This window comes from Euleptes europaea, chromosome 7 (genome assembly GCF_029931775.1).
Source record: "Euleptes europaea isolate rEulEur1 chromosome 7, rEulEur1.hap1, whole genome shotgun sequence".
Classification (NCBI taxonomy): domain Eukaryota; kingdom Metazoa; phylum Chordata; class Lepidosauria; order Squamata; family Sphaerodactylidae; genus Euleptes; species Euleptes europaea.
In genome coordinates this window covers 64,253,833-64,271,666 of record NC_079318.1, presented here as the reverse complement: position 1 = coordinate 64,271,666, position 17,834 = coordinate 64,253,833, and the positions used below count along the sequence as shown (strand labels likewise).

General features: G+C 42.8%; 1 protein-coding gene across 3 annotated transcripts in view; it reads left to right on the top strand.

Annotated features, from left to right (window-relative positions):
• Positions 1-17,834, top strand: part of FBXO11 (F-box protein 11) — a 122,235-nt gene that overhangs the window by 63,007 nt on the left and 41,394 nt on the right. For 2 of the 3 annotated variants that reach the window (XR_008933413.1, XM_056853702.1), the window contains exons 3-5: positions 2,465-2,546; positions 9,771-9,915; positions 17,476-17,605. Coding sequence is in view for 2 of the 3 variants with exons in the window: in XM_056853702.1 (XP_056709680.1) it covers positions 2,465-2,546; positions 9,771-9,915; positions 17,476-17,605 (357 nt within the window). In the remaining variant the exon portion in view is untranslated. The remainder of the gene's footprint in view (positions 1-2,464; positions 2,547-9,770; positions 9,916-17,475; positions 17,606-17,834) is intronic. The other variant, XM_056853703.1, reaches the window with a different exon arrangement.

Sequence of the window (17,834 nt, the reverse complement as noted above, 5' to 3'; positions counted from 1 at the left end):
AGCAGACTGGCTCAGCAGACAGGACATCAGCGAGGCAGAATGGTCTCTACATCCAGAGGTCTTTCAACTTATTACTCAGAGATTCGGCACGCCACAGATTCATCTGTTTGCATCCAGCATCATCCACCAGCTGCCAAGGTACTATTCCATGTACCGTCAACAGGGGGCGGAACAAATGGACCTCTTAATGTCACCAGGGCCACATGACCTACTGTACGGGTTCCCCCCCTCCCTCCAAGGGTATTGAGAAAGGTACGACTTCAGAAAGCATCAGTCAGATTCATAGCTCCATATTGGCTGCGACGACCGTGGTTCCCATCTATAATTCAGATGTCCATACAGAACCATTGGAGACTTCCCGACAGACAAGATCTCCCTCTACAAGACCCAATATGCCATCCCAATCCAGGGTGGTACAAACTGACCGCATGGGCACTGAAAGGAGATGACTTATAGCCCTAGGTTATAGCCCGGTGGCCGTCACTACCATATTGACAACAAGGAAGCCATCAGGAGGGACAGAGCTTAGGGCTAGCTACCTGCACTCTACAAAGACAACTGGCATCTATAGCTACCATAGTACCCAAGGTATCTGGATACCGCTTAACCAAACACCATCACATAAAAGCCTTTTTAAGGGGCGTCAGTTATTTAGCTCCTCCTGCTAGACACAGGTTCACAACTAGAGCCTGCACACAGCTTTGACAGCACTCACACAACTACCATTCGAACCAATCACTGAGATAGGACAAAATGTAGCTGCAAGTTTCACAGGGAGCAGGACATAGTGCTTACATTTTCTGCACTAACCCCAAGAATCCTAAGGAGAAGGCCTGGCACTAGCTAGATCTAAGAAGGGCATTATCTTACATTTATTACATTTATCTTACTAAAATTATTAGGAACTCTGACTCCTTATTCGTTCATATCTCACCACCTGACAAGGGCAAGCATATGTCCAAGGCATCCATTAGTAGGACCATCACCTTATACATAACACAGGCTTATAGAATAAGTAACCTACCTGCTCCTGCGGGCGTTACTGCCCACTTGGGAAGAAGTGCGGCTACTTCAGCAGCCTTCGACTGCCGTGCTTTATGGAAGAGATATGTAAGGCTGCAACTTGGTCCTCGGTGTCCACATTTGTGAGACACTACAAATTAGATCTATACTTGTCAGCAGATGCCGCCTTAGGCAGACGAGTACTGCAAAGTATACTTCAGGACGTCTAACCCTCCCAAGGGCGGGGGACAGCTCTTGTATGTCCCATAATGAAGATGCCCTTCTCCCTCTGAGCGAGAAAGAGCCTTGGCTACTTACCGTGAAGGCTTCTTCTGCTCAGAGGGACGAAGGGCATCTTGCCCGCCCAGACGTCAGTAAAATATAAATAAAACAAATAAAATAAAATTACAGGTAATCATGGTTACATCTAACTTCCAGTTGACATTCAATTCAAGTTAAACGCTGTTTGTTGGTTCATGACTTATAGTTATCCTAAAGGTTCATCGTTAATGTTTATTAGGAACTTATTTCTTGTATAGAATTATAACTAACATGTTTCTTCAGTCTATCTTAAATATATAAGGCTCGGAAAGTCTTTAACTGATCACAAGGGGGCGTTTACCCTCAGAGGTCAGAAAAATTTAAATATTTGGTTCCTGCCTCCCGAGATAAGAGGAAAAGGAAACACCCATAATGAAGATGCCCTTCGTCCCTCTGAGCAGAAGAAGCCTTCACGGTAAGTAGCCAAGGCTCTTTTTCCCTTGAGAGTGGCAAGAACAACATTTTTGGCACTGCATTTATTTTCTGCACAAAATTGTGTTGAGAGGCACTAAGCCCTACCAACATTCTCACGTGCTGCACAGCAACTAGGGTTTAGTTGAAGGGTGTTAGAACACAGTTTGGAATGTGGATTTTAAAAAGCGCACAATTAATTTGTACAACTTCCCTGCTTCTACTTCTGAACTTGAAGCTTCGGGAAAAGTGCTTTTTCCCTGACACCCCAACACAAACTGAGGGTGCAGGCACAAGCACATGCTCACTTCACTCACAAAATCCAGGGCTGGATGTTTGAAGAGTGGGCAAGCTGATTTTCAGGAAGGCATTTGCTTAACCCTCCAGGGTAGCGGGTGCGTGCCCATCTGAAAAAAAAATGCTCATCACATCAGAGGAGCCTCTGAGCCACAGATGAGAGGTCTGGCCATACTGTCACTTTCTTGGACTGGTACTCAGTGGATTGGTGACACACAACTTGTAGGGCTGTTAAGTAGTCCCTCACCATTGCATCTGGTGAAGCCTGACTCAGGGTCCCAGTTGTGTTGATTGTTTCCTTGATGGCTGTTTTTGATGGAAACCTGTAAAATGGAAGAAAGACAGACCTTAAAATGCCAACCTCAAATATCTCCAGATATGTGTTTTAGAAGAACTCTGTCTTGACTAATCTATTTTTCTGAAAACTTGCTAGGGTGCCTCTACTTCCGCTACAGAGAACTTTGGTCATCGAGCAAAACGTGCACGAGTATCTGGAAAATCACAAGATTTATCAGGTAATTGCCTGTTATTTGTTTCAGAAAGCAAGTGGAAAAGAAATGGTAGCACATTGGAGTACCTGGTTTTTTTGCATTACATCAGGGTAGCTGACCTTCAAACTCATTTTTTGGGGGGTAATTGAACAGGTTTTCAATGGACAGTAGTGGGTGGCAATGAACCTTAGATTTCCATATTTGCAGTTATTTGACTGTGATAAATGGATTTCTCTGGGATCAATTAAGGTATCTTCAACTCTGATTTGTATGATTTATATGAATGGCTTCCTGAAGCATACCTGAAAAACATATTTTAATGGCAACAAATTTTGTCATCAGATAACTTGAAGAGGTATATTTTTGTGTGACCAGCTTGTTCTTGTTTCAGAATACCCTCCCAAAAAATATAGGAAGTGCTTTTATATCAACAGATGGGCAGGGGCAAGTAATATCCGGGTCAGATCTGGGACTCCTCACCCCTTCTCAGTGAACATTCCACCAGGGCACAAGCATCTTTTGCGGTGATTCTGGGCATGGTCTCCTTTGCTGAGGTCTGCAGGGAGGTGAATTAGTCCATGCCATCCATGTTCATGAGGCAATACTTGATAAATGTTGTTCTTGCTCTGAGAGAAGGGCATCTTGCTAACTTGCAGGTGATTCCTATCACGTGCCCAAGGAGGTAGGACTAAACTTCACTCCCTGTCTGCCTGGGCAGAAATTGCCCAGATAGCACAGTTTCCGTCCTGCCTCGACCAGGGAGAGCAGTGTAGTTGAGCAGCTCCATGCTCATTCAGCAGCTTTAGGAAATTTCTTTATTAACCCTTCTTATTCTTATAATTTATCACTACTGTTTCTCTTCGCTATACAACCTTACCTTTGAGTTTCTACTCTTGTTCTTTCTTCTGTCCTCCTCTGATTCTCCTCCCCCCCCCCCCACTCTACTGAGCTAAGATGGTGTCCGGGAGAAGAAACACCGAAGATGAGCTCCTCTCTGAAGAGGATTACGACCCGACCCTTGTCATTTTGGCAGGGCATTCTTTAATTGAAGCATTTAATGGCTGCAGACGCAGACCCGCAGAGCTGGGGGAAGTCAGAGAGCTGGGCTTGCTGAAGAAAGCGCGGGCAGATGAGCCTGATAAAAAAGGTGCAAAACGGCACCTCAGTGTCAGGTGGCTCAGGAATTGGCCCATTCCACGTCTCCCAGCGGGGAAAACAGCCTGAGAGCAGCACCAGCAATGATCTAGAGTCCAGGTGGTAATGTACTCCCCCCCCCATCCCTCAGAAGGTCCAGCTCAGAGACCTATAACTCATTCGGAAGCAATGGAACTAATTAATATCCCCTGGAAAGACAGGTGCAGGCCTTCCAAGCCTTGAGGGATCTGGGCCCCTCCTCCTCCTCCTAATCGGGTGGCCACACTTCCCCTGGGAGATTGCTCTCACCCCATTTCCAACACAGAAATCATTGGGAAGGGGAAGACCAAGTGCCTTTAGAAACAGTGGGTAGACTGTGGCCTACCAAGGCTGCAATAAAAGCGGCCTACACAGGGCTGGTCCTAACAATAGAGATGAATGCTATTCCCACCTAGTGGATTCAGATTGTGAGGAAGGGGAATTCGTCTGTGACGAGGTGGACCCTATAGTGTTAGAGGAACAGCAACGCAGGCTGTTCAGTGCTGAGGATTTTCAAGGGCTCCTGTCTAAGGCCTTACTGGCATTGGACCTCAACGAAGAGTCAGATTTTTCTGAGGAACAAACCAAGCCTAAGTCCAAGAAACAAGGGGTGAAGGAGTTTCCCTCCAGATCACAAAACCAAAATAATACAGTGCCTTTTCCCAAGTATTTTGAGAGGACAAGCCTCTTGCCAACAGGCAGTTCCTAGCCAACATAAAGAGACTGTACAAGATGACATAGGCTATGGTTATGTTTCAGATTCCTTTCGTTAATGCTCTGGTAGCTGCCCTTCAGTCCCCAGACAGTCCATCAGGGATCCATTAGATCGTAAGTCTGAAACTCTGTCCCAAAAAGTCCATGAGTCCTCAGCCCTAGCCATATAGGCTTCAGCAACCACATCCATCAAGGGCAGAGCTTCCATAGTTTGGGTGAGAAAGATCATACAACTCATGCCGGGGGACAACTGCAGAATTGCAGAGGGGCTCCGCAGAGTTCTTAAAGCCATTATCTTTATGGCTGACGCAGCTCTTGATGCCATGACCTTTGCGGCATGCTCTGTGGCTTCCAATCTAGCCATCAGGAGAGCGCTTTGGATACGACCCTGGCAGGTAGACTTCAAGTCTAAAGCTCACCATGTCCTACCCTTATCAGAGGGGCAAACTGTTCAGGGACAGATTAGAAAAAAATCTTATAGAAAACAAGGACAATAAAAGAGCTCTACCTAAGGCTCTCAGGAAGGACGAGAGGGGATCTTCCTCTTTCCCCATATTCAGGTCTTTCCACACGCTTTCACAGCTCAGAACTGTCCAACGGAGAACCCCTTGGTCTAGCAGGAGGGGTTCCTTTTGCAGAGGAGGAAGGTTTAACCGTACAAACCAAGGCCAGCAGTTCAATGCCAACAAGGGAGATAAGTTCTCCAAATCCTCAAAACAGTGACACAAGGCCTCATTTAGTGGGAGATAGATTACAAAATTGATGGTCCCTCTCCCACCAGTACAGCTGGGCTTGGCAGATAGTTTCCTCAGGATACCTTATAGAATTCATAAGAACCCCTCTGGACAAATTTGTCATTTCTCCGCAGTCTCTAAGACCAGACAAACACCACAGAATACTAGCTGCTATAGAGCATCTAATCCTCATTCAGGCAATAGAGCCAGACCCTCGGGGAACAGCAACAGGACGTATATTTCATATTTTTTGCAGTTCCCAAGAAGAATGGGGACTGGGGGGCCATCTTAGATCTAAAACATATAAACAAATTCATCCGGCCCAAAAGGTGCCACATGGAGACCCTCTGCTCTATAGTGGAGGCTCTCCATTGGGATGTTTCATGACAGCAATGGATCTGATGGAAGTCCCATTCACCCATTCATGTCCCATTCACCCAAACCACAGCAGATTCCTAAGGTTCACCTACGCAGGCAGTCATTTCCAATTCAAGGAGCTCCCTCTTGGGTTGGCATCAGCTCCACCAAGGTTCTGGTGACCCTGGTGGCCTTGTTGTGCCAAAAGGGAGTACAAACGCAGCCCTACTTGGACGATATCCTTCTCTGTGCTCAGTCCAAGATAGAGGCACAGGTTTCAGCGAGGGCATGCAGTCGAGCCCCGGATAGCAAGCTCCATGTCCCCCCCCCCACCTTTTGGTCCCGTGGGAAAATCTCTTCAGTTTGGGAGAAAGGTGCTATGGCCAGAGGCTCCGATGTCTCCATTTCAAAGTAGCCTTCCTATTGTAAATCTTCTCTGATCTCAAGGTGTGATTTTGCCGGAACCCTCTCTCTCTTGAAGTTGGAGAGAACTCTGATGTTTTGCATTTCAAAGCCATTACGTGTAAACAATTCTAGTGTGTGCATCCTATAAAGCTGATCTGTAAAATCCCCGTCGTCATTCTAACCTTAAGTTGTATAGACCACTGAACTCATTTGCTTTCTTAATAAAACTTTTAAAACTCTCTGCCACGTCTGGAGCGAAGTTTATTATTCCTGAGATGCAACGAGGTCCTGGAGTCTGACAACAGGCCCACACAGTCAGAGTCATCCAGATCCTAGAGAAGCATGGATATATAGTGAATTTGGAGTAAAGCAGCCTTACCCCAAAACAGAGATTACAACATTTAGGAGTAATAGTAGACACCAGAAAATGCTATTTGTTTCTTCCACCAGACAAAATTTCAAAGATCAGGACAGTTGCAAAGACCACAGCCAGGTCCAGTTCAGCTCGCCTCATGGCCCTAGCCGTCTCCTGGGGTCAATGATTGCCTGTATAGGCTCCATTCTGTGGGCCAGGTTTCACTCTCGGCCTCTCCAATGGCTGCTCCATCCTTTCCAGGCTGACATTCTACAAAGAAGGGATAAACAGGTTCAGCTGTCACCACAATGCCAAAAGAGTCTGCTATGGTGGCCCAGCCAGGCAAACCTCAGCAAGGGTCAAACCTATCTGATTGAAGAGTCTCTTCAAATTTACATCAAGAACAAAGTGACGATCAAGAACAACATAGCATAAGACTCCTGGTCCACAGAGGAAAAGAATCTCCGTATAATCATCCTAGAGCTCAGAGCCATCCGGCTAGCCCTCTTGGAGTTCCAGCCTTTCATCCTTAGATGTCATGTCCTGGATTGCACTGTCAACGTTGCTGCCAAGGCACATTTAAACAAACAGAGCTGCTCAAGATCCTGCAGACTACACCGAGAGGCAGAATTCATCCTATCCTGGGCAGAATGCCACTTGCAATCTCTAAATGCAGAAGACATCAATCTGCAAGTGGACTGGCTCAGCTGGCAGACGCTGGACAAGGGGGAGTGGGACCTCAACAAGACAACGTTCAGTGTGATAGTGGCAAGGTTTGGATGCCTCGTCCTGGGTATGGTTGCATTAGCAACCAATGCCCAACTACCGCAATTCTTCTCCCTATACTTCCATCTGGAAGCGGAAGCGATGGATGCACTCCTGAGTCCGTGGTCAGTGGGGACACTATACGCATTCTCTTTCCTTCCTATTCTTCCGAAGGTCATCTGAAAGATCCGGAAAGAGAAGGCCACGGTGATATTGGTGGCTCCCCACTGACCAAGGAACTATCCATCCAGGATCCGTGGCACATTCTAGTGACTCACAACCTCCTTCACTTGGGTCCACTACTCCACCCAGACCCTCAATGGCTTCGCTTGACCACCTGGAAATTGAAAGGGGGAGGTTTTTAAGTCTAGGATACAATGCAGAGGTTGTTAATACCATAATCGAGTCAAGAAGACCCTCCACTAGGCGTATACATAATATTTCGTGGAAGGCCTTTGTATTATGGTGCCGAAGGAAACAGATAGATCCATCCAGGTGTGATAACAATTCTAGAATTCCTACAAGATGGAGTGAAACCAGATCTGAAGGCCTCTACTCTCTGTAGGTAGATTGCAGCCTTGGCCACCATGCTACCAATCATAGATGGACGCTCCCTGAACAAGCATCCACACATTTTGTCATTCATTAAAGGTGTTGCACAAACCAAGCCTCCAGTCATCCACCGATTCCCCACATGGAGGCTATAGGTGGTATTAAGAGCACTTAAAAAACCACCCTTCAAACCTTTGAGGGAAATTCCGTTCAAGTTCCTAAGGATGAAAGCCATCTTCTTAACAGCTGTCACGTCAGCACACTGGGTATCAGAGTTGGGGGCTCTCTCCACCCGGAGTGGATTTTGCATATTCCACAAGGATAAGGTGGTCCTGAGGCCTGATACCACTTTCGTCGCCAAGGTGAATTCCAACTTCCATCCCAAGCAGGAATAGCATCTGCCATCTTTCTCCCCTCGTCCTTCGTGTCAAAAAAAGAAAGAGTGGCACACTCTGGATCTACGCAGAACCCTCAGGGTTTACCTCGAACAAACTTTAGACATTAGACATTCAGACTGTCTCTTTATTTCCTTGTCCAACCCCAACAAGGGAAAGAGTACGTCTTCGATCAGCCCCAAGCTATGCCATGCATCCATGTATCTTTGAGGCCTATAGAGCCAACAACATTCTAGTTCCAGCAGGCATAATGGCTCACTCCGTTTGTAGTGCTGCTACATCAGCGGCTTTCAAAAAGCAAGCCTTAGTAGAGGAAATATGCCATGCGGCCACCTGGTCCTCAGTTTCGACGTTCATAAGACATTACAAAATAAATATATTTGCCTCTGCTGATGCAACCTTTGGAAGATCATTAACTCCCACCTGATTCAGACAGCTCGTGGAGATCCCCCAAGTTCGCAAGATGCCCTTCCCTCAGAGTGAGAATGGAGCCTTGACTACTTACCATGAGGTCTCCTTCTGCTCTGAGGTCAGAAGGGCACCTTGCCTGCCTGGAGAAGACTTCTGCATGACTCCTGCAACCTATTATATGTACCTAACAGGTGGGGGGAAAGCAGGAAAAGGGATGAAGAACTACGCCTCTTGTTCTATCAGTTTCTATCAGCTTATATTTGTTGTGTTTAAGCTGTTACTGTTGTGTTTCAGTTTACTAGATTTTCTCTTTACTCAACTGTTGCCTTTATTCTATGGTTGTTATTGATCCCTACCTTACTTTAGCTCGGAAAGTAGGAAACTGGACTATCTGGGCAATTCCCGCCCAGGCAGACAGGCATTGAAGTTTAGTCCTGCCTCTCTGGGCACGCGATAGGAATCATTCGCAAGTTTGCAAGATGCCCTTCTGACCTCAGAGTAGAAGGAGCCCTCATGGTAAGTAGACAAGACTCTGATTTCAGGAGTGAGGCAGCTGTGGGAAAAGCAGTGCTGCAAATGTCATTTTGTTAGCTGGCCCACTCCCCTCCTCCAGGTCATCAGGTGAGCTTGCTATTCTCCCGTGAGGGACTGCACAGAAGCCATAAAGATGAAAACAAGGTTGCACTTACCTGTAACCATTGTTCATTGAGTGGTCTTCTGTGCAGGCATACATCCCTCCCTCCTTTCCACAATGCGGACTGCTTCCCACAGATCTCTCACTCTAGGCTCCACAGTGGTGAGGGAAAGAGGGCTCTCCCCCCATCCCGTCATGTATTGGTTTAGGCAGGAAGATCCGGCTTGAATCAGAAGGACAGCTCCTAGTGCTATGGAAAGTGCTAGAAGGAAAGGCATGCACAGTCCCACGTAGTGATGTCAGTTTAGAATCCTAGAGTTGTAAAGGGCCTTATAGGCCATCAAGTTCAAACCCCTGGTCAGTGGAGGAAATTTAAAGCTAGAGAATCCCAGACGGCTGTCCAGCTGCCCTGACCCTGGCCTTGGCTGGGGAGGGCGGGGTAGAAGATTGACAAAATAAATAAGGGAGAGCTCCCTCTAGGCTCCATTGTTGAGTTGCTCTTGTAGGAATTTTTTTCTAATGTTCCACCATGCTGTAACTTACCCATTAGATCTAGTGATGAGAGTACATGTGCATATTTAAAGAGAATACATGAATAAAATGAATTTTTGTCAAAATCTTCTGTTTAATTATTTGTGTTTCAACCAGTTGATACAGCAGAGGAGTACAGAAAGTCCATGGTCTGTCTTTTTGGAAATACCGTAGGTAAGTTAGGAACCTCAGTAATATTATCTGTGTTTTGTATTTTAATAGCAGCACCTGCAGAACAATATCTTCAGGAGAAGTTGCCAGATGAAGTGGTTTTGAAAATATTTTCTTACCTGCTGGAACAGGATCTTTGTAGAGCAGCTTGTGTATGTAAGCGCTTCAGTGAGCTGGCTAATGATCCTATTTTGTGGTAAGTGAAAAAGTATTCTGATTATGCTGAAATATATTGCATATGGGAAGCACAATAGATAATTGAATTTCTAGTAAGGCTTTATAATTACCTTGAATGAAAATAGGTACTTGAATTGCATCAGAAGTGCTAAACACTGTTGAAACAGTGCAACTGTTTTTGGCTGGCATATAAATGTTTTAAATATACAGCCTTTCTTAGATTCTGGTCTTATGGCTTTTGTATGGAATCTGCTATTTTTTACAGAAACCAGTCTGTATTCTTATGATAGTGGAAATATGCTTGAAAAATATGCCCATGTTGTTTGCCAGGTGTTCACAAGTGAAGTTTTCTGTGCTCGGCATGACTGGTCTCTTTTCACTGTTTCCCATTGGAAGCTGCACTCTGAAGCTCTAACTGCTACACCACACTGGCTTCCATTGGGTGGCTGCTATTGAACAGTAGAAAGCAGCCAGGCCTAGTTGAGTCATGCAAGTCAGATTCAAGTCATCCAGAGGTTTCTGCCAGGCCTGGGATTGCCAACCTCCAGGTGGGACCCGGAGATCCCCCAAAATTACAACTGATCTGCAGATGACAGAGGTCTGTCCCCCTGAAGAAAATGGCTGCTTTGGTATTATACTCTGCTGAGGCTTCACCCTCTCCAAACCCTGTCCTCAGACTCAACCACAAAATCTGCAGGAATTTCCCAACCTGGAGCTGGCAACCCTAGTCAGGCCTGGCCCTCAAACACCAAAATTGGCCTGGAAAGGGCTCTGCCCCCTCCCCTTTGCTTTTGCTGACAGAAACGGAAGTTTGGAATCAGTGGTTGCCTAGCAAAAGCCACTGAGGGAATCCGTTGCTTAAAGCTTCAGGCACTCCTTTTATCAATTTTGTATTTTTAAAATTCCCTGATCTATATTCTTTAGAGTTTCAGATTTTTTTTGCAAACCTGGGCCCCTTTTCAGGTTTGTAGAAAGATCCATCTTGCTTGTTAACAGCTGCAGTCACCGGATTTAAGTATCCAAAGATTTGGCCAACTTTTTGCTATAAAAATATAAGATTAAGGGTCTGGTTCAAATCATGTGATCAGATGAGCTGTTATGCTCAGACCTTACTGATTCATTCAGTTCCCCCCCCCCCCAAATGTTTAAGATAATTATAGGCCATCCAGACAGCTGAAGTTCATCGTCATGGTCTCTGTGCAGTCCCACATGGGACTGTGCAGGCGCAGGCCGGCCACGGAGAAGGACTTTCCAAAGCTTTCTAGAAGATTCATTGAAGAAGGAGCGCTCCCCCCTCCCCTCCATCTTGTGCTGGCATTTCCCGCCCAAAGGAGCACATGATGGGGGCGGGGAGAACACTCATCCCTCAGTTCTCTCTTTGCCTCTGTGAATAGAGGAATGTCTTTCTTGCTTTTTTACCTCAGGCGTCAGAGCTTTTTAGCATGTGTCCAGTAAACTTGGCTTTGTTTTAAAAATGTATTGAATGTGGTACAAAGATGGCACAGAACGACAGTCATGACGCATGTCTGTTTTGCTTGGGGAAGCACATAACATGGGAGCATGTAGTGCCTGTAAGTCACTGACGTCAAAAGCCCGGAATGAGAGGGTTGCACATTTAAAGGTGCCTCTGTGGCAGCTTCTCCACAGCAGGCCTGCGTCTGCGTAGTCACGTGTGCATGCACAGAAGACTACTCAATGAACAACAGTTACAGGTAAGGGCAACACTTTGTTTTGGTATGCACATGGCCCAAGTCCAACGGATTACATCTGAAATGGGGACATATTTACCTAGGAATCAAATCCTGTTTACTTCATATTTAGAGGCCAGCATTCCATCACAAGACAAGACAAGCCATGTGTGGGATGGAATGCTGAGTTCATCTTCGTGGTCACTGTGCAGTTCCACATGGGAACTGCACATGCGCTGGCCATCCCCAGAGAACTTTTTTTTAAATAAGAAAAACAAAACAAATTATAAAAATCATAAAAAAGAAAACAGAAAAGAAAAAAACAAAAGATACAGAGATACAAAAAGAGCACTTATAAAACCATCAAAAATTACACCATATAATATAAATTGTAAAATACACTGCTCTAATGCCCACCACCCACCTTAACAGTGTGTCCCATCACCAAAAAACCTCCGAAGTGTTTTGACAGTATTTAAAATTACCTTATACTATTATTATTATAAAAAAAATTACATTTTATCTAGAATTCATTAACTATACTTATAAAATTCATTTTCGCCAGTTTATCCCAAAACGCGACGGCCTTTAACCATGTTTTTTTAAACTCTTCCATATCTTTACCATGTAAAGAATCTGTAAGTTTGGCCATCCACATATACATCCACAATTTCTCTCTCCAGTCCTTAATTGAAGGTTTATTTACTTGCTTCCAGTTTTTTGCTATTATAATTCTTGCTGCCGCAAAACTGTATTGACATATAACGCTATCACATCTATCCATATTATCTTTAGGGATTCCCAATAAACAAAAAGCAGGATCTTTTTTTACTTTTATATTAATCAAATTATTAGTTTCCTTTAATATTAGTCTCCAAAATCTCTTGATTTTTTTACAAAACCACCATACATGCATAAATGTGCCTTTTTCAGTTCCACACTTCCAACATAAACCCATACCGTCTTTCTTTATTTTACTTAGCAGTACCGGGGTTATGTACCATCTATAAAACATCTTATATAAGTTTTTTCTTATTTCATTAGTGATTGTAAATTTGTATTTCCTCTTCCACAAGTTTTCCCATATTTCCAAATCAATATTATAACCTAACTCCTTCATCCATTTCACCATCACTGGTTTTATCCTTTCTTGTTCTAAATTCACTTCAATTAATAACTTATAAATTCTTCCTATCAGTCCTTTATTTCCCTTAGTTAATATAATTTCTAGTTTAGATTTATTTTGATTAAATCCCCTCAAATTATCTTTATTAAATATATCCCTTAATTTATAACATAAACCAGTCTTTAATTTTAAGCTCTTCTCTTCAACATCCAAACCCCTTCTTTACATTCCGTAATTTCTCTATAAATATCAATATCCAGATTTAGTTGTACACCTCTCTTCATAAAAGCTTCTACAGGGTTAATCCAGCCAGGGGTTTTACATTCCAAAAATCCTTTATATTTCTTCCAAGTTTGAAGTAGACCACCTCTAATAATATGGGAATTAAATTCTTTGTTTACTTTCTCCTTTTCATACCATAAATTGGCATGCCACCCGAAGCGTAAATTAAACCCCTCTAATTCTGATATTTTAGGATTCTCTAATAGAATCCAGTTTTTAAGCCAGGTGAAACAAGCTGCTTAATAATACATTCTCAAATCTGGTAATCCCAGGCCTCCTGTTTCTTTTAATTCAACTAAGTTGTTATATGCTATCCTATGTCTTTCCTTACCCCTTAGAAATTTTAAAATATCTTCCAACTTTTAAAAATCTGTGCTCCTTTCAAAATTGGTAGGTTTTGAAATAATAAAAGCATCTTAGGCAATACCATCATTTTAATAACTGAAATTCTACCCCATAGTGATAATGGTATTTTTTCCCAGTTTTTGAGATCTATTACTATCTGTTGCCATTGTTTAATATAATTATTCTGAAATAAATTAAGATTATTCAGTGATAACCATATACCCAAATATTTTACTTTATGTTCAATATTAAACCCTGTCTTTTTGGTTAATACTTGTTGTGAGAGAGTCATGTTTTTAACCAATAGCTTATTTTTATTTTTATTTATTTTAAAACCTGCAAGCTTTCCATAAACCTCCAAAATTCTATTCCAATTATCAATTTGCTCAGTAGGATCCGTCAAAAAACATACAAGGTCATCTGCATATGCTTTAATTTTATAGTGATTTCTCCCAATTCGAAATCCAATTAATTCAGTAGATTGTCTAATCTTTAGTAATAGGACTTCTAATACTAAAATGAACAACAAAGGGGAAAGAGGACAACCTTGTCTCGTTCCCCTTTGAATATCAAATTGTGATGATAATATTCCATTTATCAACAAACTAGCCATCTGATAAGTATATACATTTTCTATAGCTGTCTTAAAATTTACTCCAAAATCCATACATTCTAATATTTTTTTCATAAACTTCCAATTCACATTGTCAAACGCTTTTTCAGCATCCAAAAATATCATGGCTACCGGGGTTGTAGTTTGTTCAGCATATTCTAAAAGATCTATTACCACTCTTACATTTTGGCTAAACCGCAGAGAACTTTTGATGGAAAGCTTCTAGGATAAATATGGATGCTCCTCCTCCCCCTCCATCAATGGCTGTTCCTGCCAAAACGGCCATGTGATGAAGGGTGGGGGGAGTGGCCATCTTTCAGTTCTCCCTTCGCCGCTGTGGTGTACAGCCACGGAGGAGCAACCCACAATGGGGAAAGGAGAGAGGAATGTGTGCCAGCACAGATAACCACTCGATGAACAACAGTTACAGGTAAGCAACTCTTTTTTGGGAGGGGTTTCATTGCCTTGCCAGCCTTCACTGGGCAGGAGGGGGATCATCTGTTCACAACCAGCAACATTCATCTATGTTTGCAAGATGCAAGCTTTGTTTATTTACTATTAATATATAAACATGGAACTTGACTATACATAGTATTAAATATATTACTTTATCAAGTGTCTATGGAGACAGTTAATGCAAGATTGAATAGTACATTTCCATATCCCATTCTTCTCCCCACCCACTTGAAGTACCAGCTGCTTACCTGCAGTGCCACCATCTGCCTGGATCATGCTGGATCCCCCCCACCCCCACCCCCCCGCCTGTAGCACCTCCATTGGCTTGGCTCATGGAACATTGGTAGCAGCTTGAGCTCATATTCTCACCCAGCAGCACTGTTACAGTCCCTGCTGTTGCCCTGATTGTTCACTTGCTTGCTTGCCCTTCCCCTGCTCTGTCCAGCTACACACCTGCTGCTTCGGCTTCCCCCACCCCATGCGCACAATAACATTCCTCGGTTGAGAGGGCAGTAAAAGCCTCCCTCCATTTAATTTTTTTTTACATTTCTCTGCAAGCCTGGAGGTTCTCCAGGGCTGAAAAAAAAACTCCTTTCTTTGTACATGGCCCCAATTTCCAGATTTAAGGATCTGCAGCTGGGGACATGTTGAGAATTAGATCTAATGATTTAAATGGTTAAGAGATGATGATAATTGTGAAGGTGAAGAAAAGCAAAAACCAAAGGAAAATAAATCAATGGTGTTAAGTTCACCATTAACCTGTTCAGCAAAGTTCTTTTAAGGTATGTTAAGCACATGCTTAGTCCTTTGCATGCATCTAGGCCCTTACCCCAGTAACATAACATCGGGATATATTGTTAGTCTTCAGTGATGATCTTCAGACTGTCTTTTTAATTAAATGTTCAACCTCGTCTGGTGAGACCGGGTCCCATGATGGTATATTATTTAGAGGTGGCTTGAGACCGGGTTTAGGGGGAACTCCCTTGAATAGCGTGGAATAGTGATTTTCCCATGTTTTAGCAGGTATCACATTTACCCTTAACTTATTGCCCCTATTATTGGCGCTGGCAATTAGTTTCCAAAATTCTCTGCTATCCTTTTCCTTGGCAGCCTTTATCAAGGACTGCCACTTTGATTGAGCATTCAATAGCTTTTTGGATCTTATAAGTGCTTTATAGTCCTTTTTTTTTAGCCGAAATTTCTGCTTCTAGGATCAGGTTTGGGGAGGTTTGGAAATCTTTAAAAATTTTGATGAGCTTCTGTTTGGCCTGTATGCAATCAATGTCAAACCAACTTTTGTTGTGGGAACTTTTCGATTGGGGCTTGGTGAACTCTCTAGATAATAGAGGGGTTAAGTGTGAGATCAATTCTGTGTATGCATCCAGGGGGGATGTTCCGTCACCTAATGGATCGCATAGTTTGTTATAAACCGATCTACCCATTTCTGAAATTGGAGTAGTTTTTCATTTAACTCAGCATTCCATTTTAGTTTTTGTCTACCAGGTAGTTGTTCAGAGTCAAAATGCACTCCATATGATTGGAGCCTAGTATAACAACCTCCTATCCAGTTTAACCTAAGTGGAAGGTGGTCACTTTCCATTCTCGCTTCGACTGAAAGCTTGATAGCTCTACTAAACATGTCATGGGAAGCTATCAAGTAATCTATTGCAGAGTGCTTTGAGCCTGACCAGTAAGTAAATTGACCAGGACAGTCTCCCTGCACTACTCCATTCAAAATATAGAGATGTAGTTTACATGCCAACAAAGCTAAACGTAGGCCTGCATAATTTAACACCAGGTCTAAGGAGCAACGGTTAGACTCATTATAAATTTCACTCTCCACATAGGGGTTAAAACCATACTTGCTATCATGAGGTATGGGTCACAAACTATCCAAACTGATAATTTTAAACCCCTAGAATTAGTGCAGTCAAAATTTCTAAGATCATTATTTAACACCCCAAGAGGTACACCAAATGCGGTCTTGAGACAGGAGGCGGGTCTTGGCACGGTAAGAACGGAAATATGGTGCCATACACTTTTCTATTGGCTGAAAATCTACCTTCATCCCTCTGGCTTAACTCCTAGTCTGCTCGCTGCCAATCCCATTTCTCAATGGGTTTCGAGAGCCACAGACAAATTAAGAGCTATAGGGTTAGATCCAGAACAACTTTTAGAAGAAGGATTAAAAAAAGCAAAAATTATAGTCCATCAACGTCTTACTGATATCGAGTTACAAACAGAGCATGCCACCTTACCCCCTTTCGATAAGCATTTGAAACCTAGATCGGACTTGGCCCTAACTCCATACCTGAACAATATTACCAATCCAAACCATAGATGGGCCTTTTCAAGGGCAAGATTTGATGCCTTTCCCTCCTCGTTACTTCACGGTAGATTCCAACAAACTCCCCGGTCTATGAGACTTTGTCCCTGCTCGAACGATTCTATAGAGACAGTCCCTCATGTTTTATTTTACTGTGCTTTATATGTTGATGAGAGAAAATGGTTAATCGAACCTCTATTACAGCATTTTACCTTAGCCGGAAATTCCTTACACCAGCCTTTTTCTGAGATATCTCTTGGAAGACAAGAATATGGGGGTTTCATGTTTGGTCGCAAAATTTTTATTCATTGCGATTACCAAACGTAAGGCACTCACAAATAAACCAGGTTCCCCGCAGTCTGATAAACATTGAGACTTTTATCATAGTGTAAATTATTATGCACTGATTTTAATTGGTTAATCATGTATAAGACCTACATAATGTTTATAATTAATTCTTGGTGCTTACATGTTTTGGACTACTTTATATTCCTCCTAAACTTAATATTTCTATTTTCTGTAAATGTGACGAATATTTTGACTGGTCTTGGACCGTTACAATAAACTGACTGACTGAGACTGTCTTTTTAAATGGCTTTTCGTTCGAGAAGCAGGAACAATTAGTTTGGTAATTGCAACATTGCTCAAGGTCTTCTCTTATGTAACTTTTAATACTGCACTTTTTATAAATGCTATTCAAGTGCATTTCCAAATTGTATTTTTGTGTGCCTTTTTATGTTCAGGAAACGACTCTATATGGAAGTATTTGAGTATACACGTCCAATGATGCACCCTGAACCCGGGAAATTTTATCAGATTAATCCAGAAGAGTATGAGCAACCAAATCCCTGGAAGGAAAGCTTTCAGCAACTGGTATAAATACCTTTTAAAAAGTTTTTTCATTATTATTTCATATTGCTTAGAATGCTTCAGTTGCTGAAAGGCTGAGGAGAAATGTGAGATGTGGGAATTTCCCTTCAGTCTTCTTTATGGGTTTCTTGAGTACTTCTGCTTTTGCATCTCTCCCATATTTTTCCTCTTCAGTTGATTTGTAGAATATCATCCCAATTCACTTGATTTGTAGAATATTATCCCAATTCAC